The sequence below is a fragment of the Ictidomys tridecemlineatus genome, chromosome 10, assembly GCF_052094955.1.
Source record: "Ictidomys tridecemlineatus isolate mIctTri1 chromosome 10, mIctTri1.hap1, whole genome shotgun sequence".
NCBI lineage: Eukaryota > Metazoa > Chordata > Mammalia > Rodentia > Sciuridae > Ictidomys > Ictidomys tridecemlineatus.
Genome location: NC_135486.1, coordinates 86,157,551 through 86,180,932, shown reverse-complemented (window position 1 = coordinate 86,180,932; position 23,382 = coordinate 86,157,551). Strand labels below are relative to the sequence as shown.

Sequence of the window (23,382 nt, the reverse complement as noted above, 5' to 3'; positions counted from 1 at the left end):
TTTGAACTTTACAGGGTTGAATAAACTTTCACCTGTAATAATATTCAGGATCATTTTTTTTTTTTTGCCTAAAGGAAAATTTAGTTTTGATAAACTGGAGCCAGTCACCAAGTAGAAAGCCCTAAAATGATGTCTAATTATTTCCCCCTTCTCTCTTCCTTAAGGTTAACTTGACATTATTCAACTAGCAATGGTTTTTAATTCAATCAGACACCCATTTATGAAGTCCTTACTATAGACTGGGTACCATGCTTTGACAGGGTTAATAGCTAATAAAATAATCAGCAGTTTTTCTGTGAAGATCCAGATGGTCAATTTATTTTTTTTATTTTTATTTTTGGTTTTGTGGGTCATACAGTGGCTGTGACAACCAGTCAGCTGTGCTATAATGGCACAAAAGCAGCCACAGACAAGATGTAAGTGGGAGTGGCTGTGTACCAATAAAACTTTATTTATAAGAACAGGCACAGGCTGACTCTGGCCTGAGGTTAAAGTGTGCTGACTCTTTTTCTTAGGAAGCCTACAATCTAGGAAATGAGGGCTCCTGCCTTGTAATTTATAGCAGGTTAATCAGGGTACTGAGGTGACTTTTTAATAAAGATTTGAAGTTGATGAGGGAGTTATATTTGGGAGAATATTATAGAACTAAATAGTCAACAAATCTGTTAGTCAACAAAGACTTCTTCCCGAATGGGGAAAGAGCCTGAGGCCAGGTGGCTGGCACAAAATGAGTGGAAAAGCAGTAGGAGGTGAAGGAAGAGAATCATGGCCTGCAGGACTCTAGGCCATGGTGATCTGATCTGATGTGGGCATTTATAGGATCACTGCACTGAATAAGGCCTATGAGGGCAAGTGTGAAAGTAGGTTCCCCACTGAAGGACTTGGACCAAGGTTGAATAAGATGGTGAGAGTTTTTCAGTTTTGCTCCTATCATGAAGGTAAAGCCTAGGGGATTTTTTTTCCCCCACAGGGTAGATGTGGCACATTATGATTATGAAACGTTGTTAGGAATTTAGCTTCACAATGCAATACAAGAAAAAAGCATTAAGTACATGGTCTTTGGAAGGAAGTATTAAGCACAAAGAGTTTTCACAGTTTTAGCAATTAATATTGACACAATGATTCAGACAGCCCAGTTCTCTCTGGATTCATATAATTTTTATCTGTATCTATTCCAATTTATTAAAATGTAGCTTCACCTATGCAAAGTGGTATCCAAGTAACTAACTTCTATTCCTAAGAGTACAAAGAGTGAAATCTGGTGTGACTCTAGGCTGGGCAGGGTTATTTCCCAATGGGGGGTTGGGCAGGTCACTAGACAGTGTAATACTTGGTGAGCAAATGACTGTGGTCAAGCAGCCCTGTATGCCCCAGCTTCTTTTCAGAGATCCAAAATACACATGAAGATGGAAATCTCTGAGCAATGTTGCAGAAAGTAAACAATAACTAGAAAAATTTCCAACCATGAACATCTTTCTTTAACACCAACCTTCCACTTTTTCTACTTGTTCCTCTCTCAGCTGAAAAAGAAAAAAATGAATCAACAGAAGCATGATAAACAGAACACATAACTTCTAGGAAATAAACACCTTTCTCCTAGATCCAAGAAGCATTATAAAATTTATTGTCAAATAACCTGCCCTATCTGTATCATGGGTTCTTGCGAAAACCCAATGTGATTACGTGCACAAAAATGTATTGCACACCATCTTTAGTGAGATATCCAGCCAAATGGGCAAGACCAGGGCTTTACACAAAATGAACCCCTGAGAAAGATGCTTTAGTCAAAGGATAAAACATATCCCTGGGATCCACACAGACTATGAGCACTGGAATAGAGGGTACTGTTGTACTTTAGTCCTGGAATGTCCCCAAAGGTCCACGGGTTAAAGGATTGTTTACTCGACTGTGGTGCTTTTGGAAGTTGTTGGAACCTTCAGAAGGTGGGGCACAGTGAGAAAAACTTAGGTCATTGAGGGCATGTCTTTGAAGGGGGATACGGGGGCCTTGACCCCTTTCCGTCTGTTTCCTGGCTGCCCTGAGGTGAACAGTCGTCCTCTGATACATGTTCTTACCACAATGTATGGAGCTCCCCTAGGCCCCAAAGCAAGAGACTAACTTATGATAGACTGAAATATCTACAATAAAACTTGCCTTCTTTTAAGTTGATTATCTCAGGTCTTTTGCCTGAGTGATGGATAGCTAACACAGGTAACTTTAATGATTCTATGACACTCATGGCCAGAACATCTGATTATCACTCTTACGCTCAGAAGGGCAGATTATCTTTGTTAAAAGACCACTTTTTGAACTGTACATTTTTTGTTAATCCAGATATCAAGTAACTAAAAAAAGAAGAGTACAAAAGATGTAGGAACACATCTCAGTAACAAAAGAAAAAAAGCCAATTTGACATTTTATATTTATATTACGCTTTGAATTCAAATATCTTGTCTTTTTTCTGAATTACATAAGATACCATAATATACCAACTTCATTTTGAAAAAATATGTATTTAATGTTTTGGATTACAAAAGTGTACATGCTCATTACAGAAAATTTAAAGCACAGATATGCATAAAAAAGAAAATAAAGTCTTAGTCCACCATGTAGAGATAATTGGTCAGCCTTAAAACTGTGTTCTGTTTCCATTTAATATTTTTATGTGCACATATTTTAAATACACAATTTTCTTTTTACACAGCTGGGGCTATCCGTATGTAGTTAGTTTTTAAAATCTTTTTTTCTACTTAACCAGAGGACATAATTATCTCCCTTTGCCCCTAGATATTATTCAACAATTTTTCTGCCTGCATGGAAATCTATCATGAATTTGCTTCATTGATTAAATCATTCTTAAATTGGTGGGCATCTGCCCCCCGCCACTTTCATTGTACATACAATGCTATAAGGACGATTCTCAAAAACAGATCTTTGAGTGTATCTGACAGTCTCTTGACATTTTAAATTCTTAGAAATAGGAATTCTGGGTCCAAGTACACAATTTCAAGGTTTTTCTACTTGTTGTCAAGCTACTACCACTGTGCTGGAGATAAATCTATACTCTCCATAGCCGTGTATAAGAATGTTTATCTAGCATACCGACTTAAAGAATATTTGCACATTTCTTATTGTTGCACATTGCTTATTTTTCTTTGATTTGTATTTTTTAATTACTAGTGAAGCTCTGCTTGTTTTTTTTCCTTTATGTTTCTTGTGATATTTCTTCCCTGTGAACTTACTGTGTATTGCCCATATTTCTATCTAGAGCATTCATCTTATGAAAAATAAAATTACTTACAAGCCATAAATATTACGTTTTCACTAATACTTTGTTGCCAATTCAATTTTCAGCCAGGTTGTTTCAACCAACAACAGTACAGACATTGTTCTTCCTTCTGCAATTTCATAAACTATAAAATCAATTTAAAATATTTTGGCTGAGGCAAACATGGCACCTATAAAAATTACATCAATTCTGCTCCCAGGCGGGTGATGGCACCTGTGGATTTCCTTTCCCACAGCAAAAGTTCTATCCGGGAAGTTATCCAGAAGCAAGAAGATGAACTGCTATGTCCATTGAAATGGAAAGTGACTATAGGAGGAATTCAGGACTTTTTGTTTTGCTTTGATTCTGGCTTTTTACAAGTCCTAGTGGACTTGCTCCTGGGAATTCAAGGGGATGACAGGAGATGAGTAGCTGAGAAGGGTGAGTCCTTCTCCCACAATTCATTAGCCACCTATTGTGGAGAGGCATTCAGGTGTTGGCGGCCCTTTTGAGAGCACAAGACTTCTGCTTGGATTGATTTTCATTTCTATACCTACTACATCCTGTGGAAAAAGAAGGAAAGCCTGCCTATGACAGATGTTAAACAATTGGTTGTTTAATGACTCTGACATTCCAGTTTCCACACTGGGTGTGGTGTAGATTGTGCACATTTATACAACTTCTTTGGCATCAGAGTCTCTGAAAAGAATGCTTTGATACGAGCAGATTTTCTGCAGCCATGAAAAACATACTTGAGTTTTTTCTTCTCTCCTTTTCACAGCTCTTGTCTACCAGTTACCGTTTCTGCACTGAAGGAATGCTGCTTTCCAAAATCCTTTGGCAGAAACTCCTAGAGATTTGTTTTTCTGCTCCTGCCTAATTTAGCAACAGTCTTCAAAGAAAAAAAGAAAAAAACTGACAAACTGATAGAAGAAGAAAACTCTGATTTCATTTTGCATTTCTTTCATGGAAAGTTCAGTGGATCATCTACAACCAATCAATCTGGATAACACAGTTTAAGGGGAAAAAAGGTAAACAAAAATGTGGACACCCTAAGATCAAATTGTTCTTTATTCTAGTCAAGAAACAACAAGTAATATTACAAATTCAAGATTTTATGAAATTCATTTGTAAGCTAAATGAATGTAATAGCTTGGTGGTGAAGAAAGACTTTGAATGAGACAAAATAATGAGTTATGTGAATTAAATGGAAAGAGTGAAAAGTGTTAACCGTGACATTTAAATGGTTACATGATTTTAATTATTCTTTTAATAAAACACCACCTCAAGATGTCTATTCAAGGACCTTGAGTCTGTGCCTACTATGGAATTTGCAGCTGAATTAAAGCTTTGCTTCCTGCCTTTAGTGATTTTCAGGAAACAAATGGAAATCGGTTTAAGACCTTATAACAATCTACCACCTACCAAAAGAACGTAAAACGTAAGGTGGTAAGCCCTAGAAACAGAGAGTGAAAAGTTGTTTTTCATTTTACTTTTTTAAAAAAGCCACACACACATTACAGTTATTTGTGAGACAGAGCAAGAGAGACAGAAGAGTTAAGAGAAGAGGCCAGGAGCCCAGCTTGTGCCAACTCCTCATTTGTTCTTGGCTGCCAGGGGTTTCCGGCTGATCTTTTTTGACTTGTCATTATTCTTCTTCGGGGGTTCTGGGTTTGCCTGCATGTGTCTGCCGTAGAGGCTGAAAAGAGAAAGGGAGGAAACCGTGAGACATAGTTCACCAATGTCAATTTTTTTTGGTTGAGCTTTCAAAATAGATTAATCTCCAGGAACATCCAGATAGCCAGAGAAAACCAAAAGATCACCTGCTTTTTCTGGGCCATACACAATACACTATTGAAGGATTCACAACTGTTGGACACACGTGTGCATGAGCCCATGCAGTCTGGGCTGTGACGTCCAACCATGGACAAGCCTCCTGTAATTCTGCAGGTCTCCTGGACAGTGACAGCAGGTGATGCTCAGCCAGTTCCAAAGGCTGCAAGTGCATAAGTCGACAATGATAAAAGTCGGGTAGCACTGAAGAGACAGAGTGTCCGCTTCATGAAAAGTGAGCATCATGCTTGGCCTAAAAGCCCAGGGGCTGGCTAATGTGACTAAGAGCAATGGTGTCCGCGTCTACTCTGGCTGCTCATGCGTGATTGATAGTGAGGGGATGGCTACCACACATCAATGCCACATTAATAAGTACTGCTGATTAAATGTTGACAAAGTGCCCTACGATGACAGTGGATGGCATTCACTGCGGAGTGGCGCAGGCTCTGTGGCTGAGAGGATTATTTCGCTGAGCAGCAGATAGTAATTAATCTATAATTTATGAGTAATTCTGATTAAACTAAATTAAAAGCCACCCTAAAATAAATACAGCTCAACTTTAGCTCTCCTTATTGATATCCCTGTGTCTCTCAGAAAGCCCTCCAGGCCCTCAGCCCTCTCAGTTCCTCCAGAGGTGTGTGTGTGTGGGGTAACATGGTTGCCACTGCAGCTGCTTTGGACCTACAGGCGAGTGCTGGCACAGGTGACCCTGGTTCTAGTGCCCACTCAAGGAATCTCACCCATTCTTGATGCTGCGTTTCTGGACACACAGCGTATAGCACTTTTAGCATGTACTGGTGCTTTTGATGATCTTGGCATATGGCTGACAGGGTGAGGGGAGACGGACACAAGAATCTTCCAGCTGACTGTGTGGATGGGGAAGGGTGGGTCACCAGGGTTGGCAAGCCCTGCTGGATTCTGTCTTTTCCAGTGTTTTCCAAGTGTGTCTCCTTAAAAGGGCTGGGGAGGTGGCTCAGGGGCAGAGTGCTTGCCTGGCATGGGTGAGGCCCTGGTTTGATCCCAGAACCATAAAAATAAACAAAAAACTACTAGTCGGCTTCACCAACAGTGGTCTCTGCTCTCACAGTGTAGAGTTGGGAGTTGGCATCAGGGGGCCCTGTGAACCAGAGGAGGCACACCCAGCCAGGAGCTGGCAATGTCTGCTGGTAGGGGGAGGGCATCTCCTGTGTTAAGAAGGTACCGGGACTGGGGATGTGGCTCAGGTGGTAGTGCGCTCGCCTGGCATGCGTGTGGCCCGGGTTCGATCCTCAGCACCACATACAAACAAAGATGTTGTGTCCGCCGAGAACTAAAAAGTAAATATTAAAAAAATTCTCTCTCTCTCTTAAAAAAAAAAAAAAGAAGGTACCACATGGCTAGAAACGTAACACAGGAACCTCCAAATGGGTTTTCAAGCTCCATAGCAATTAGGAGCTTAGAGAGCCCCATTTTGCCCAGCCTGGCTGTCTGCTCTGCAGCCACAGGGCCCACTTCCTTCCCAAGAGAACCTGCTGTCTAGGAAAGCACATCTTTAGAACTACAGATACAGCCCTCTACCACATTTAATACAGAGTGACAGATCCCCTGGAGACCAAGCCATGAACACCTGGGGGCTGTGGCTCCCAGGTAAAGAACCTCTGGTTTAGTTGGAGAAAATTATTAGAAAGGTCAACCTTACTTCTGATGCTGTCCCCAATTCCCAGTGCTATGTCTTAGTCCTTGAAACTGGCGCATATATGATCCTACAGGCAAAGGGATTCGTCAGGTGCAGAGAAGTTAGGGATCCTGAGCGGGGAAGGGCATCTGCACTATCTGGGTAGGCACAACGTGTGCCTCTCCTTCCCAGAATCCCTCCCAGGTCCATCAAACAGGTAGAAGAGAACCTGAGCCCAATCAGAGTCATCCACTACAGTTGCCATCTTAGTTGACACACTCTGGAACAAACTTCTCCCTTGAATAGTCCCTGTCCTTCTTCTCCTAGGATGCTACTGACTCCATGCAGAGCTTAATCCTGCAACCTGACAACCCCCAGAGGCCTGTGGTCTCGCAAGTCCTCCCACTCGGCCCAAAGCAAAGGTCTGAGCTGTTCTGTGGGTTCACACAGGCGCCTATGGTCTTGGTCTCTTCAGCTACACAGCTTTCTTACAGGCTCATATCTCTTTCCTGTTTCCCAAAGGAAAAAGGAATAGACATGTTCTTACTCAGACAACATGGAACCTTAAGAATTATAAAAATCTACAGACACATGAGTTCAGAGTGCATACACATGGAAACCCAGAAACACTTGTGGGTGCTAGGAGAGTAGTACCAGCAACAATATGAGGTCACAGGAGGGAGATTTGCCAGGGGCCTGCTCTGTGTCATGCCCTGAGAGAGGTAAGAGCCACAGTGGGCAAGGAGGGCTTCCTTCCTTCCACCAGGGGCAGGAGGTGCTCAGCTGGCCCTGGGAGTAGGGACTCAAGGAAGCCATTTCAAAAAGGAGTGCGGAAGTTGTTGGATAACCATCAGCGGCTCTGTTCCCTTTAAGGAGGGAACTGGCATGTTCCAATGACATTTCTCATCCTGGCTTGCTTTTCTATTCAGATCCCACTGTGTGTGCCTGGGTTTCTGGGGCTACCTAGCAAGTCACTACAAAGGGCCAGGCAGGAGACCACAGCCTCACAGGTTCAAATCTGAGTTTTGACACTCACAAACTGTTGATTCAGAGCAAATGACCAGCTCCTTTCCCCTCCCACTTGTCACGCCTCAAGTTTCCTCCGCTGTCAAGTAAGGATGTTATTTTTCTCATGGGGCAGCTGTGGTGGCTCAATCACCGGACACCGTGGTGAGTCAGTTGGAAGTGACCAGTGAATGCTTTTGAAATACAGGACTGATGTAGGGTTGGTTCTATGGAGAGTGATTAAATAAAGATAATTATGTGACCGCCTCATTTCTTTAGGGCTATTTCCTGGGAAAAATAACACAGTATTTTCTATCCACATCAAACCCCCAAACACCTCTAGAAAAAAGGTTTTCATCCTCTTTGAATCAAGCAACTAAGGCTGAGTTAAATGCACTGCCCCACTTCCTTGATGAGTCATCCCGGGGCTGGATGGAGCTGCTGTCTGCTGAGCCGTCTTTCAACTCCTCAGGCTGTGTGGGCAGATGAGTCGGCCTTTCCCAGGCAGCTTACTCACGTGGAGATGGGGCTGGCGCGGGGCTTGACAACAGGCACCTCTGGCTCCAGAGGCTCCATTCTGGCTCTAACCAGTTAGGAGACACAAGGTCTCGATTTGGTAGTTAGTAGCCATGGGTCTGCAGTTTGGTATGTAAGTGTGGTACCCAAATGGATGGCCTCCAGAGATGGCCACCTCTTCTTCCCTGATACTCGGAGATGTCTTACTTTACATAGATGTGAGCAGGGAAGATGGTCCTGGATTGTGTGGTGGGCCCAATGCCATCAAAAGGGGTCCTTAAAAGAATGAGGTGGGAGGGCCAGAGTTAGAGATGACACACTGCTAGCTCTGAAGAGAGAGGACAGGGCTATGAGCCAAGGAGCACAGGTGATCTGGAAAAGCAAGGAACCGCCTTCTTCCCTCAAGTCTCAGGAAGGATGTATGGCTATAACAACATGGATTCCAGGCTTCTGATATCCAGAACTACATTTTTTTTTCCAGCCAGTAAGCACAGAAGTTCATAGTAATTTGTTACAGTAGCAACAGGGAACTGACATGGTAAATGAACCTTGGTGGCCCTGCCAGGCAGCGGATCTGTGAGGAATCTGCTTCATTTCATCAGGAAAAGAAAAGCAGCTCACTGAGGAGAAAAAAAACCCAAAGAACCAAGTTTTAGGAAGGGCAAGATTTCCCCCCTAAGAAAATGTGGGGTGCCATGCCTATAAGAAGAAGTGAAAACAGGCCAACTGTCCCCTCTTTACCACAGGTAGAAAGAAGGGTCCCTGCCCCCATTGTCTGAAGGTAACGCTGCAGGCCCAGGCTCTGATTGCACCTGGATTTAATTTATGGAGGTGAACGAGTGACACGGAGAGGTCAGCACTAGTTTTGTTGTTGTTGTTGTTTTTCCTTTTCTTTTTCGTACCAGAGATTGAACCCGGGGCACTTAACCACTGAGCCACATCCTCAGACCTTTGTATATTTTATTTAGAGACAGGGTCTCACTAAGTTGCTTAGGTTCTTGCTAAACTGCTGAGGCTGGCTTTGACCTTGAGATCCTCCTGCCTCAGCCTCCTAAGCCTCTGGGATTACAGGTGTGCGCTATAATGCCCAGGAAGGTCAGCACTACTGAAAGCAGTTTTACTACTTGGAGCTCCAAAGAGGAGGGCGCCTGCCATGTCACACAAGCCACATGGGGAAGCAGCCTATGGGTAAGAAGACAAAGAAGCAAAGGAGAGAGGATGGCCCAGAGTCCAAGGCCAGCCCATCAGGCAAGTTTGGGTCCGTTGATAATTAGTTCAAATATTTTTGGTAGACTGCAGGTTATCAGAGTGGTCTTCTGTCATCCAGTACCTGGCCCAGAGTGACTTAGGGCAGGGGGAATTCGAGCCGGCTGGGTGAAGGTGGCCGGGGATATGGGTTCTGCATATGAAAGGTGCTCCTAGACAACTTGTTTGCTACTCTAGGAACTAGCTGGCCCTGAGGGGAGGTCTCTCTTGGATGTAAAAGCCTCACAAAATACAGACAATAAAAACATGATTAATCAGCTCACAACCTTCCAGACTGGTTTTGTCTTCCTGATATAGAATGCCCTCCCGTCCTGATGCACACTGCACCTTTGAGCCTTGGCAGGTGCAGCCTCTCTAGTTTGCTTGTTCCCACTTTCTGTCCCTAAGTAAACCCTAACTACAACTCAGCCCCTGGCAGGTCCCAGAGAGGATTTCCTCCTCTGTCTGTTCTGCTTGGGTGACACCTATCCTGCCAAGTAGGAGTCCACAGTGCCTGTCCCTGGGGATTCTTGGAGAACTGTCCAGCGTCGCACTCATCCCTTTATCTAGTACCCTGCTTGGTCCTGAAGAACATGTGAACTTGGGAATGTCACCATCTGATGTCCTCTGTAAAATGAAGATGAAATCCCTCAGCTACGTCAGGGAGCTTGGGAACAGAGGAAATGAGACGTAGAGACAGTCTTGTCCACGTGGGCTTAACATAATGGATGTTCCAGAAAAGCAGTTACTGCCCTTAACCTCTTACGAAGTTCTCTGACTCAGTGACCTGAAAAGTTCCTCCCACTTCACACATGCTATTGCCACAGAGCGTGGCCTGAGACCTGCATTTGACCATGTGCTTTTGGAGTGGGTCACCCCTTGGAAGGGCTCCAGCGGGCACTGCCGCCTGGCTGTGTCACCTCTGGAGTGTTGACAGGGAGCCTGGCTCAAGCTTGCCCATGAAGCTGCAGCCCCTAATGGGCAACATGATCAACCCAGAAAGTGGAGTGACCCTTCTTCTCAGACCAAATCTCTGCCCTGAAATGTGAGGTTTGTAGAGGATAATTGGGAGATGATTGGGAGAGGAAAAAACTAACAAGGAGCACTTTGAAGTGACAGGCAAGGATCCATTACTCTTAGGCGCCTGATGAACAGGCTTCTGTCGCCAGAGACAATTTCAAAGGTGAGACGCCCGGCAGAAGCTTTCAGCTGGGGAGATGGGCAAACCATCCCTGCTCAGCTCACAAGGGCTCTCCATTTTTGACTGTGAAGGACAAGGGCGAAAATGGGAGTGGGCCCTGTTCAGAGCTGCCAACTGAAGAACTGCTGCTGGAGAACCATTAGGAAATGATTTCTGCAGACTGCCTGGGTCACAGGCTGGTCACTTTAGAGGTGTTATTACAGCAGCCTGAAGACTGGCCAGTTTAAGTCCCATGCAACTGACCACTACTGCCTGGTGATATAAAAAATTGCACAGCACTCTAGAGTTTCAGACCACGATTATTGGAATCAATTTTGCAACAAATATATTTATTAAGCAGTACAATGTGCGTGAGTTTCCATTATTGATATGTGAGTTTTGTTTAATAGGGGCACCTTCAGTTTCAGAAAAATGCATGAGTTTTGTTATTCCAGTTGGATGTGAGGGTCTCCTGCTAACCACTGCAGGCCTTAACCGCTGCAGCAACAAAGACCCCTCCAGACCCTCCCATTCCTTCTTGACAATTTCCTGTGTTGGCTACAACGACCTGTCCTGGTTCTTATTATCTATCTGGAGACCTCTTCAGACCTTATGTCTCTGCTTTTATCTCTTTGTATCCTCTTCCCAGAAAGGCCATTTCATTTTATAACTCCAGTGATTATCTCCAGGCAGCAATCCCCTGAGTTACCATCCTCTTCAGCCCATTTGCAGACTTGATATCAAACTCAGCAAAGCAGATGAGAGTCCCCCACTTCCAAATCCACAGGTCTGACCCTCTGCATCTCTAGACCTTTGGGATCAAATGTTGATGCCACCTTGAAATAGACCTCTTTCATAGATTGCCACATTAGTTGAATTTGATAGAATTTCCTCTGTAGTGAAAATTCTCAGCCTGGGACCATAGAACCGTGTAAAACTCCAGGCAAAGCTGAATATGTAGTTTTCATCAGTTTTTCAAAAGGTTCATAACTCAGTGGGTTAATTAGCCACTTTATGGTACTTAAGTTTATCCTGATTTCTATCATCTTCTGACTTTATTCATTTTTTTTCTTCTACCCTAACAAAGGCTCTTGTCACATGGCCCTTAGGTGACAACAATGGTTCCCTTCTTGATCTCCCTGATGCTAGTACTTTGCCTCCTACAATGTGTCCTTTATGCAGCTGACAGAACAACCTCTCCTTGGTGTACCCATGTGCACTCACTGCCCCTTGAATTGAATATTCAGTACAGTACATACATAAAGTGACTCCTGCCCTGGCCTCAGTATTTCAAAACATCATCAAAAATCACTGATAATCATAATAGCTCAGTCAGGGAGGTTCTGTTACTATTCTTCCTTCTCAAAGGAGGACACTGACACCTGGCAACTTCAGGACTGGGTCAAACCCATGCAATTACTCCAAAGTTCAAACTCGACTTAGCTGTCTTGTTGTGCATCTTTCTGGATTTCCCAGCCACCATCTTCTCCAGAGTGGGGATTGCAGGCCTCACTTCTTTTGTGTTCCGTATACTGAAGGCACGGTTCGAAACACATTGTGTGTGATGTAAATATTGTATTTCAGAATGCCAGGTATATGAGAGGTACAATATGCTGTTCTGAAGTCATTTGCTCATGTCATATGCCTCCCTACTGTTGTTATGGGTGTTTCCATGGAAAGTCCTCAGGCAGACCAAGAAAAGAACCAGCTTTCAAATCTAAGTAGATGGCTAGCAAAAATAATGGAGAGAAATAATTTTGCTTATAATCTGTAATCTTATGGTGGGAGGCTAAATTTAAAATCTCCACAAATAAATCTGTGGACAAAGTGTGAAGCTTAGATTATTAATAAGCATTTGCAATATCTTTATTTATCCTATCTAGCAGCTTATGAAGGGCTGGCGACAGAACCTTAGCACATAAATTGCTGAGTCTTAAAGAAAAAAATATCACTTATCCTATTCCTATGAGAAGTCTCATTGATTCAAAAGAGAATATATATATATATATTTTTTTTTTTTTTGGTGATGGTGATGAGTGTGGGGTAAGATCCGACCTCTGAAAGATGTTTCCTTGCAATTCACTAGTAGCAGTGGGGATGTCACAATCATCTCAATTATAACTCTCACTGTTCTGTGTCCCCAACACACAGTGTACAAAGAAAGTACAAACATACATGTGCAAGCAGCATCTACATAAATAGCCAAAAGGAATGTGTGGTTGGCTGAACACAGATATCAAGCTCTATAAAAACACAATATAAAATATAAGGCAGATTTAGAAACACCCCATATATTGCACACTTGCTATCTGCCCCACTGGAGGGGAGAAATGAGGATTCTGGCAGAGCAAAACTAACAATATCATGCACAAAAGATGCTCATTAAACTTTATCATCCTGTTTACTCTAATGATGCTTTTACTTAATAAAAATTCCCCGAGCAGTTGCAAGGATATTAGGCAAGGTCTTTGGTTATGTATCAGAGGTCCAAGCTGTCACCAGTAAGCATGCAGTTCAGGAGGTATGCTCCCTGGGGAAGGACCAAATACAGCTTCCACAGAATACATGCAGAGAAAATCAATAGCTGCAACTTGCTTCCCTGCTTAAGCATTTAAGAAAATAGGTAATCCTTTTAAATTAAACTGCAAAGTGCTAAATGTTGCAATTTCCAGAATAAACTCAAAGGCAAAAGGAAACAAGTCCAAGGGCACGGGTAGGTTTCCCAAACAAGCTGCCTCCCTAGTAGACTTCACGCTGCACTGAAGAGTGAATACATATATATATTTTATGAAAAGAAAGAATGCCTTTAGTGCGTGGTGTCTGTAGAGATTAAAAAGAGACACCCAAGTGTAAATGTCTGTATGCTTGGAATATATGCAGAGATACACAAAACTAGGCATGAGTTTGAGGAAGGGAAAACAAGGAATTATTTTTATGTGGGCAATTTACCCCTTTCAAAAGTTATCCTTAAAAAATCCCTACTAGGATAATCCACTAACTTGAATCCAGCTCTCAAAAGCTAAACAGTAAATTTCTAACAGACCTCTTAACATCCACGCTCAGCTGGATGTGAACACTATATCATCACAAATTATGGTGATATTTTGTCTATATTTTATAACCCACTTTAAATGTCATGTCCTGCAAAGTCAGGATTGGCTGAAGGGATCACTACAATCAGGGCAGGAGAGAGGCATATGGAAAACCTGAAGCTAGGGGACATAAGATTGCCCTCTCTGTGTTTAATGATAAAATCAACACAAAGTGCATCAAAGCAGAAACAGAACAAGTCACCCAAAATAACAGCAGCATCACTCCCAGGCCAGCAGGCCTGATGTAACCAAACCAAGGGTACTGACAAAGCCAGAGAGAGAACACATCCATCAGAAGAGCATCAGTGGGCGACCGAAACAGTGGGCCAAAGGCAGGCAGTGGACACACGAGCACCCTGCAGAGAAAGGCAGGCTCTGAGTCCTGTGCATGCCCTGGCAAGAGGACGTCTCTACAAGGAGGTAGAGACTCCAAGCAGGGTATCACCTGTACCCTGCAAATACTGCCCCACACTGGTGTGGTCTAGCCTCTGGCCAACTCCTCCACCCTCTTCCACACTTTCCTCCCTGCTCTCCATCCCATGACTGGGCCCACTTCTGAAGTTGGCCTTTGATCTTTCCTCTGCCTGGAATGCTCTTCTGGAGCTAGGGTGTGTGTCCTCTTCACAGGCGAGGAGACAGGCACAGACACTTTACACATCTTTGACAAGATACAGCACTTTGACCCCAGAGCCTGGGTATGCTGCTCTGGGACTGCTGTCACTGGACTTGTGGCTCAGCCGTAGCCTTTGCAACTGGTTCATACCCAAGTATGTGGCTCATGAGGGCCACGAAGAGAGACAGCCCCAGGAGCTTAGCTCAGAGGCCCCTTTATTCCTGTTTTACCTGAACTAGGAATGGCAGGAGCCTAGATCTGCTGGCACCCCACTTGGCATGGTGTGAAGAAAGTCTGCCCAGAAGAGAAATCACCATAGACTTAGGAAGAACTGAAAGATGGAGGGAGACTAGACCCCATGACACCATCTGGAATCTTCTATCATGACATGCCCAAAGTCTACTATATCACTGGATTAGTCTTAGTATAAAACCATCAAGCCACACCCTCTCCTTCTTAGGATTTGTGTTTCTTGCCATCAGAGGAAGGCTGAGTCCTAAACATCACTCTGGTCTTCTTCAAAGGTGAATTCTGCAGTGAGGTCTTCTCTGCCCACACTATCTCTGACAAGCATTGATTTCCTTCCCACTTCACATCACAATGGTTATTTTATTTGATTACTGTTGTTCCTTGCTTCCCCTAATAGAAGATTAGTTCCTAGATAGCAAGAGCCTTGTATGTCTTGTTGGATGTCCTCGGTGCCTGACATGATAGGGGCTCACTGGCGTGGTTGCTGACTGCATGGATGAAAGTGTGCATTCTTGCGGTAACTGAATGATTCCCAGCTGTATCAGAAGTGCCTCTGGAACAAGGACTATGTCTAGATCATTTTTATTTCTCCTGTTCCAGTACCTGACACACAAGAGTCACCCAATAAATAGGGACTGACCAAAGGACTGAATGAATCTCTTAGCCAAGGAACTTTTCCTGATGTCCTCAGAAACAGAACAAGTCACCCAAAATATCCATCAGGTCTATCCATCAGCTACCCATTTAGAGGTGTCTACTGAGAGGATGTGTCCTGTGTAGGCCATGGCAAGTGGCCTGGCCTTCGGGGTGCTATCTTCTGTCATAGAATTCTGTGTCCTATACCAGTCTCTCATGTGCTTCCCTCAGCGTGCCACAGGGTTTAAGACTGAAAGGTAAATGGCAAAATGGGGTCAGCAGTCAACATGCCACCACTCTGCACCGTGCGGCCATTCGGGAGCCCAGGCTTTGTCCCTGGGTGGAGATTCTCTTTCACAGTAGTGGGACCAGGGGTTTCCACTGAATTCCTTTATGGTACAATGGCCTTTTACTGAATCTTAATTATAACTAATGTTAATAAGAACTAATTGAAGATAGTAATTGTCTATGAATGAGAATTTGGTTAAATGAACATTTTTAAAGCAGTCTTCTTTCCCCTTTCCTTTGAACAAACAAATAAAAAATGAGAATGAGCCAGGCCTGGTGACACATGTCTGCAATCCAAGTGACTCAGGAGGCTGAGGTGGGAGGATTGCAAGTTCAAGGCCAGCCTCAGCAATTTAACAAGGCCCTAAGTAACTTAGTGAGACCTTGTCTTAAGGGGGGCGGGGGCGGAGAATAAAGATAAAGAGAAACAACACAAGGACTCAGTGGTAAAGCACTCCTGGATTTAATTCCCAATATCATCCAAAAAAATAAAATAAAAAAAAGAGTAGATTTTTTTAGAGTCTTTTTTTGGCACATACAATACCTTCAAGAACAAACAGCTCAGGGATATTCCTGACTACTAAAGTCACTGAGCTAGCTACACGAGTTTATCTAACAGAAGAACTTGTGTAGTGTTCGCTACACATGAGCGTTGTGCACAGGAAGCATCTACCGCATTTTCTATATATTATCTCATTTAAGCCTCAAGCAATTGAAACCACAGGGGTCCACATTTGTCCTGTGGCTGATGTAAATGCTATTACAATGCAGACTGGTGTCACACAACTGGAATGCTAGTTTTGAAAAGAGAAGCAGACAGCATTCCTTTGCTCTTCCTCCTCCTCTTCGTGGCTAGCAGCATGGACTCTGCTCTGGGTGGTGTCCCTCCCTTTCAGTTTTTCTCCATCCAGGTGACTTCCTGATTTGACCTTAGCAGGTGACACACACAAGTTCAACAGAAAGCAGGGTTGAGAACACCGAATTGGGACTCACAGGTTTTGGCACGAGCCCACTAACTGAGTGATCTGTTTCCCCAAACAGGAAATGGGGTCTTTGCATTGACACTGGGGTGCTAACCATCTAGAATGCGTGCTGCCACATGTCCCTCAGTGGACATGGATATGGAGCTTGATGGTGCACTCCACTGGACTGTGCCCAGAACCCACTGAGATAGAGGGCTATGGCCAGGGTTTCCGCATGGTCAGCGTTGGGCATCTGAATGGAACTTATACATGTCACCTCTGAATCCCGTGGAGCACTTCAGCTATTTGAACTCACTTAACCCTTAGCCACATCACATTAAATGAAACTTTACAGGGCTGGCGTCCCTAAGGTCCCTTCTCTGCTTTGGTAGAATGTGGCGTGATGCCTTAGATTTCAGACAACACTATAGTGTTTTTCCCTTCTGCCACTGTCCAAGGACTTTAGGTGACGTGAATCACTTTCCAGTTAGAAACACAGCAAAGACAAACAAACAAACAAACACACAAACAAAACGGCCTTAAGGATCCATACCAGAAAGCATCCAGCTCCCTACCACCCTCTTACCAGGAGGCTTTCCGCAGGTGGAGCTCAGGAAAAAGCAGCGGCAGGCACCTGGCACCTTTGGCCATTTCCCTGACAAAGCAGAGCACCCTCCCTCAGCCATGCTCTCCCTGAAACATGGCATGTGACGCCAGTTTGTGCTTTTCTTACACTCAAGATCCCAGTGTTTGGATTGCTGGCCAGTGATGGAAAGTGGGCAGCAGTAGAGAAGGAGCCCCAGGTTTGGTGGGCAAGGGGACCCGTGGGTGCGCAGAAAGAAACACAGCAGTATTTGGGGACGAGTCAATAATGGAGAAGCCATCCCTGACAGTTCCATAGGAGAAAAGTCTTTGGATTCCACCCTCCTTTCAGTTTTTACTTTCATATTTTGAGTTTGATGAAAAAAAAATTATCTCCCAAAGGAATAGTGGGTTTAAAGTCTATAAACCTTGGAAAAAAAAGTCTAGAAAATATTTTTAGCCTAGATATACTAAGCAGGTTTCATAGTTTTTTACATCGATTTTTTTTTTTTGAGGGGGCAGGTATCAGGGATTGAACTCGAGGGCACTCAACCACTGAGACACATCCCCAGCCCTACTTTTTTTTTTTTAAAATTCAAGAGACAAGGTCTCACTGAGTTGCTTAGCGCCTCGCTTTTGCTGAGGCTGGCTTTGAACTCACCATCCTCCTGTCTCAGCCTCCCTAGTGTCTGGGATCATAAGCATGCTCCACCTGCGCTTGGCTAAATCTGATGTTTTGAGAGTCTCAGAGAAATTAACTGCAAGTGCAAAACGGTTAACAACTACGGGGTCTATAGTTGAGGCTTGATGGTATTGTAAGATCTGTGAGAGGAATCCAGGCACCAACAACCAACTCGGTGGTGGTGGTAGGAATGCTGGGCTGCATGGGGCGAGGATCCGCCTCTCTGGGCTCAGCTTTCCTGGTTGGATGCCCCCACTAGGCAAACTGTGGCTGTGGGTGGGGAAGGAAGAGCTAAGTCTTGTCACAACAGCTCCCTTCATCCAAGAATCTCGTGTTTCATTGAAGAATCTCACCCACAAAACACCCCTGAAAGGTGTTAGAACATTCTAAATGCAGATGGTGGAAGAGAGGTGGAAGTAAAAGTGTGAGGTGGGGTTGCCAGAGGAGCAGGGGATCTGGGGAGCTCCTCCCCAGCCCAATCTGATGGCATCATGGTTGGAAGATCCCAAAGGGAAAGGCGCGTTCTCATGTCAACAGACCTTGACCATGACCTGGGAGAGCAGCCTCCAGGAGACCTGATGGGGAGTAGGGGCTGAGGAAGGTCAGCAGTGCAGACCTCAGGTAAAGGCGGAAGGAGAATTACAATCAGGCTTTTCCAAAGGAGAGAATAAGGTATCTAGCATAGAGACCAGGGGCATGGAATCTACTGTTTACATCAGGGCTCCTGGCAGTTTTAAAATCTCAATCTTGGTTGAGTTATTTTTTCCCCTAAAACTCAGGAATTCAAACCTTAATGAAGGCGAGATCCAAAGCTCACTTTTCTATGTTGTCTTCATTGTTCTTTTGGCTACTGTTGACCTGTTCCCAAATACCACTTGTTTTCTTTCTCTACTACAAGGCAGTTCTCAGGCACTGGACTCTTGGTGTTCCTTTTCTTGGCTACTGTGTCCCAAATCACTGAGGGCTGCCATCTTTACCTCTGGCTAAGACTGACAGGGAGCCCACTCTTAGAGCGACACTTTGAGCTGACTTTTAAAATTCAGAAAGAACGAGAAGCAAGGCTCGTGTGATTGTGAATACTGGCTTAAATTTGAGGCTCTGGATAGACTTACTACCCAGTTCACTTGGAGAGAAGAAGAGATGGGGAAGAGACAGGAAATATGAGAATTTTCCTTTCTGTCGAGCACCTGTGTAGAAGAAGTTAACACACAGAAGACTGTTAGAAATTATTTTGAAATGCATCTAAAATTCTTGGCAGCTGGGAATCTTGGACAAGTTACCTTAGAGTTCTTTCTCCTTTGTAAGATAGGATTGTGATAACAGTACACATCTTATATGGTTGTTGTGAGGATGAAACAACATAGAACAGTGTTCAACAGGCACCTAACAGGTTAAACCAAGGCAACTGGATACTGCTCAAAACAGGTTGTACATTCTAAACTTGGGCGAAGCTACAGGATTGCAAAATGCCTTATGGTTGTCTGCCCAAAGTTTTACACAAAACACAGTTTCTTTCCAAAGAGATATTTTTAAAAATGTTGTATTATGTATGATTGAGGAAAATAGCAAATGGCAGAGAACATAAGGAGGGTCCTTGGAGAGAAAAGGACCAACAAGTTTAGTCACTTTCTGAGTTTGGTCTTCATCGAACCCAACACATAGCCATGCTAGTGAAGGCCCAAGTAAGGGTGGAGATTCTTCCTGGGAGAAGGTCCACTTTCTTCTGCTCTGTCCAGGGTTCTGAATGGGCAGCTCACCCATTCACCCATCGTGAAAAACACGAGTTAGGGTACCGAATACATCTTTGGTCCTGGCTCTGGCTCCAGCTCTCCCATTCACAGGCTGAGCGTGCTCTCAGATCTATTCAGATGGGAACCACATTACGTAAGAGTCAATAATCTTTATGGTAACTCCGCAGTGAAAGTGTCATTTGTTGTAATGAACACTGATCATAAGTTAAGCCCCTAGCTACTCTCTCTGTTATTTTTCATTATACTGTTCTGTGCTCTGTTATATTTCAGGAGTACTGAGGGAATTCGTCCAACTATGTTCCAAGTCAGCTCTTCGTTACTCAGATTAGATTCTGCTAAGATGCAATGGAGCAATTTGCAAACACACTGGTTCTTAAGGAAATGCATCAGACACTGGTTATGTGTTCTCTTCTGCTGAGGCCAGCAGGCAACTTTCCCCCCCTTCCCTTTCCCCTGGTTATTTGTCCCCTTCATTTGCCATTTTCTCTCTATTTATCTTCTACTCCATTCACAGTATGGTTCTCCAGGCCCAAATCTGAGAGAGTATTAACAACGCGTTTCTGTTTTTTTTTTTTCCTGCAGTAATAACTCTTTGTTCAATTCAACACCAGAATAATGTTTCCAAAATCATCGCTGCCTCTCCTCCAGCTCTTACTTGCAAACACCACTCTGCTTACATTACAGTCATTCCCCCTCTGGCTGCTTTAAAGGACACTAACTCCAAAAGGCACACCAGTGAGGAAACGCTGGAACTCTTCCCTTTTCTTTTTTTTTTAAAAAGCCAATATGAAAAATTCATTTTGCATGTTGTATATTAAGCATGAGAGTGGAATTTCCATATGCCTCTGTGCTTTGTGCTCTTGGAACTGTTTATAAGTGGGCTGTGAGTCCCCTGAGAGACCACATCACCACCTGGGCTTAGTGGTTGCTGATCAGAACAAAGGTATGGGGACCATATGAAGTATGTCACGCTCAGCGCTGGTCCTTTGGCCAGAAACACTAGCAGGCTTCAGCAGGCTGAAGTGAGCATGGGGCCTCAGCCCACTCCTCACCTGACAATGGGCACTGCTGGTTTCCATCGACTATTAAGTGTTCATCCTGTTTGTCACAGTGACAGAGGATAATTTGAAATGTTAAGGATAAGAAAATGGCACTTTCAGGCATGATAGGTCTGGGTTTGCCACCCTGGGTTCCTCTTCTGGGCAGAGTTGGCTAGGAATGCTCCTTTTTAGGGAAATCTAGCTCAATGAACAGGATGTCTTCTGGCAGGCATGCCACGTTCTCTGTTCCTTCTGATACACATCAGGGAAAATCTGAGAAGAAACTTTTATTAAAATGTCTACAGCTCTTTAAAATATCATCATCCTTATTATTTTTTTTTCCCAGACACGACACCGTGCTTCTGGTTAGAGCAGAAAACCACCTAGTGATGGACGTGAAGATCACGTGTTATAGTCAAAATACATGACACGACCTCACACCAGGCCAGATTTCTTGAGAATTTGGGGTAACAGGGAAAAACTACTGAGCTGGATTCTGGGGCACTTGCAAGTGAGCATAGAACAGAGGCCAGGAAAAAAAATGAGTTCAAAGTAAGGATAAGGAAGGCCGTTGAGATAATGTGGCGATGAACCATATGCACCTTGACACTGGGCACAAGAAGTACCTAAAAGGGAAGTGAAATTTCTTTGTACTTGGGGAGATGATCACACTGAGAAAGCAGTAAACCAGCATCTCAATCTCAAATGAGGTTTAACACAGAGAACAAGCAAAAATAATCTGGAAATATAAATAGATATTAAGTCAAGAAATAGTTCTTGACAAGAACAGCTGTGTATGCTAGAAACCAAAAAGAAATCATACAAAAACTGACCCCAAGTTCAGGAGGAATCACTAACATGAGAATCAGCAGACAGAACCAAAGAGGTAGGAACTGGTGACCTGTGTGAGCCTCATTTTACTCATCTATAAAATGTGAACTCTACCAGCTACCTAATAGAGAGGTGATGAGGATTAAGTGGCAGGTACTTAACACTAAGTACTTTGCTGAAGATAATCCCCACCTCAAGCAGAATATTCACAGTAATTATCAAAATACTCTGTCAAAATGCATCTTTGTATTATGGAGTACTAAGAAATTTAAAGTGGAAAGGTGTAGAAAGAAGTTTGTTTAAGTAAAAATAGCATCTTGGAGACAGTACTCATGTAGTTTAGGCATTCTGGACCCATACGTGTATCTACTTGGCAGCAATATTACCAAGACAGTGTGCTATGCGTTCACATCATAGTCTTATCGGGACAAAGAGTTGATGGTGACCTGGCCCACCCTCAATTTCTCTTCTGTGACAACAACATGAAAAACCGCTGTGACCAAGAGTGAAGCAGTCCAGCATGCACCATGTGCCCTGCACTTTCTCTTGGTAGGTAAGGCTTAATTTCATTCCAGAGATGTGTATTAAAACAGGAGCTGAAATGTGGCACAGTGGTAGAGCCCTTGTCCAGTATGTACAAGGACCTGGGTTTGATCACTAACATTGCAAACAGAAAAATACAGCAAATCAAAATCTAACAATGGAGGAAGCAGATCAGCTTCTCTCCCTCCCGTCAGTAGGTACTCTGCCTGGGTACCTCATGGAGGTGTCCCACCTGTATCCTTGAACAAGAAGTGGCAGATCAGCTCTGTCCAAAGAGAGAGCAAAGCAATTCTGAAGGACCACTGAGCCTGGACACATGAACACATATCCACTCATACATGCACAGAACATGTACATTTCCTAGCTAGAAATATAAAGAAGGAACTCTTGACAATAATGGTAACTATATTTTATTTCATTTTCACTTAAAAATTTCATTTTTAAAGGAAGCAGAAATTCATAACAATCCACTGAGACATACTGAAGCAGTATTAAAAAGAAAGCCACCAGAAGTATTCTACTTAAACATAACAAGTATTTTTGGTGTATTTCTGTCGATTTTTCATACAAGGTATTTTAAACAACAAAAGCAACAATAATTGTGTACTGATAGCTTTATCACTTGTTTTGAGACATTGTTTCCAATATTCTTCTTTAACAGAATGGCTAGTTCAGCACTGTGGCTCTGGGCAAGTTATTTAACGTATCTTAGCTTTAGCCTTACTTATTAAAAAAAAAAAAAAGAGCATAAGTAACATTAACCAACGTCGTCACACTGGGGGAAATTAAAAACAAAAAACAAAAGAATAATTTTTAAAGCAAGTAGTAGCCCACAAAAATGTAGGCCTCTAGTAACGTACATGGCGGATAATACGTTAAATAAGTTCTCACTGAGTTTTCTTGAAAAGGAGTCAAGCCTGCATATAGGCCAGAAACACCTGAGGAGGGGAGTGAGGAGCCAGTTGCTTGTTTGCCAGTGAGATTCCTTTGGGAACTGCCAGTGAGAGACAGTGGTGCTCCCAGGAGGTCTCAGCAGAGGCTAGAGAGAGTTACTTTCTTGTGGTCAGGGAGGGGAGTAATAGGCACATAGTGACAGAAATGCTAAAATGTGGTTTCGAAACTTTCAGCATAATTTTAAATATGCATACTTAACCAAGTAATAATTAAAGATCATAATAAGGATAAAAAGCAACACAGGTACTGTGTATAACACAGTGGTTCTTAACCAGCAGATTCTGCCCCCCACCAGAGGATATGTGGCAAGATCTTGGTTATCACACCTGCCATTAGTGGGTAGAGGACAGGGAGTCTTCAACAACAAAGAATGATCCTAATTTATGGTTTGAGTATGGTTTGTCATCTGCAAAATTCATACTGAGATTTAATCACTGTTTAGAACAAATTTAAAATAA

General features: G+C 43.4%; 1 protein-coding gene across 3 annotated transcripts in view; it reads right to left on the bottom strand.

Moving 5' to 3' along the window:
• Window positions 1-2,493: 2,493 nt before the first annotated feature.
• The window catches only part of Rsu1 (Ras suppressor protein 1), a 184,110-nt gene continuing 163,221 nt past the window's right edge, over window positions 2,494-23,382 (bottom strand). For all 3 annotated transcript variants that reach the window (XM_078023362.1, XM_040277147.2, XM_005325802.5), the window contains one exon: window positions 2,494-4,967. In XM_078023362.1, coding sequence (XP_077879488.1) covers window positions 4,792-4,967 — 176 coding nt within the window. In that variant the 3' untranslated portion in view covers window positions 2,494-4,791. The remainder of the gene's footprint in view (window positions 4,968-23,382) is intronic.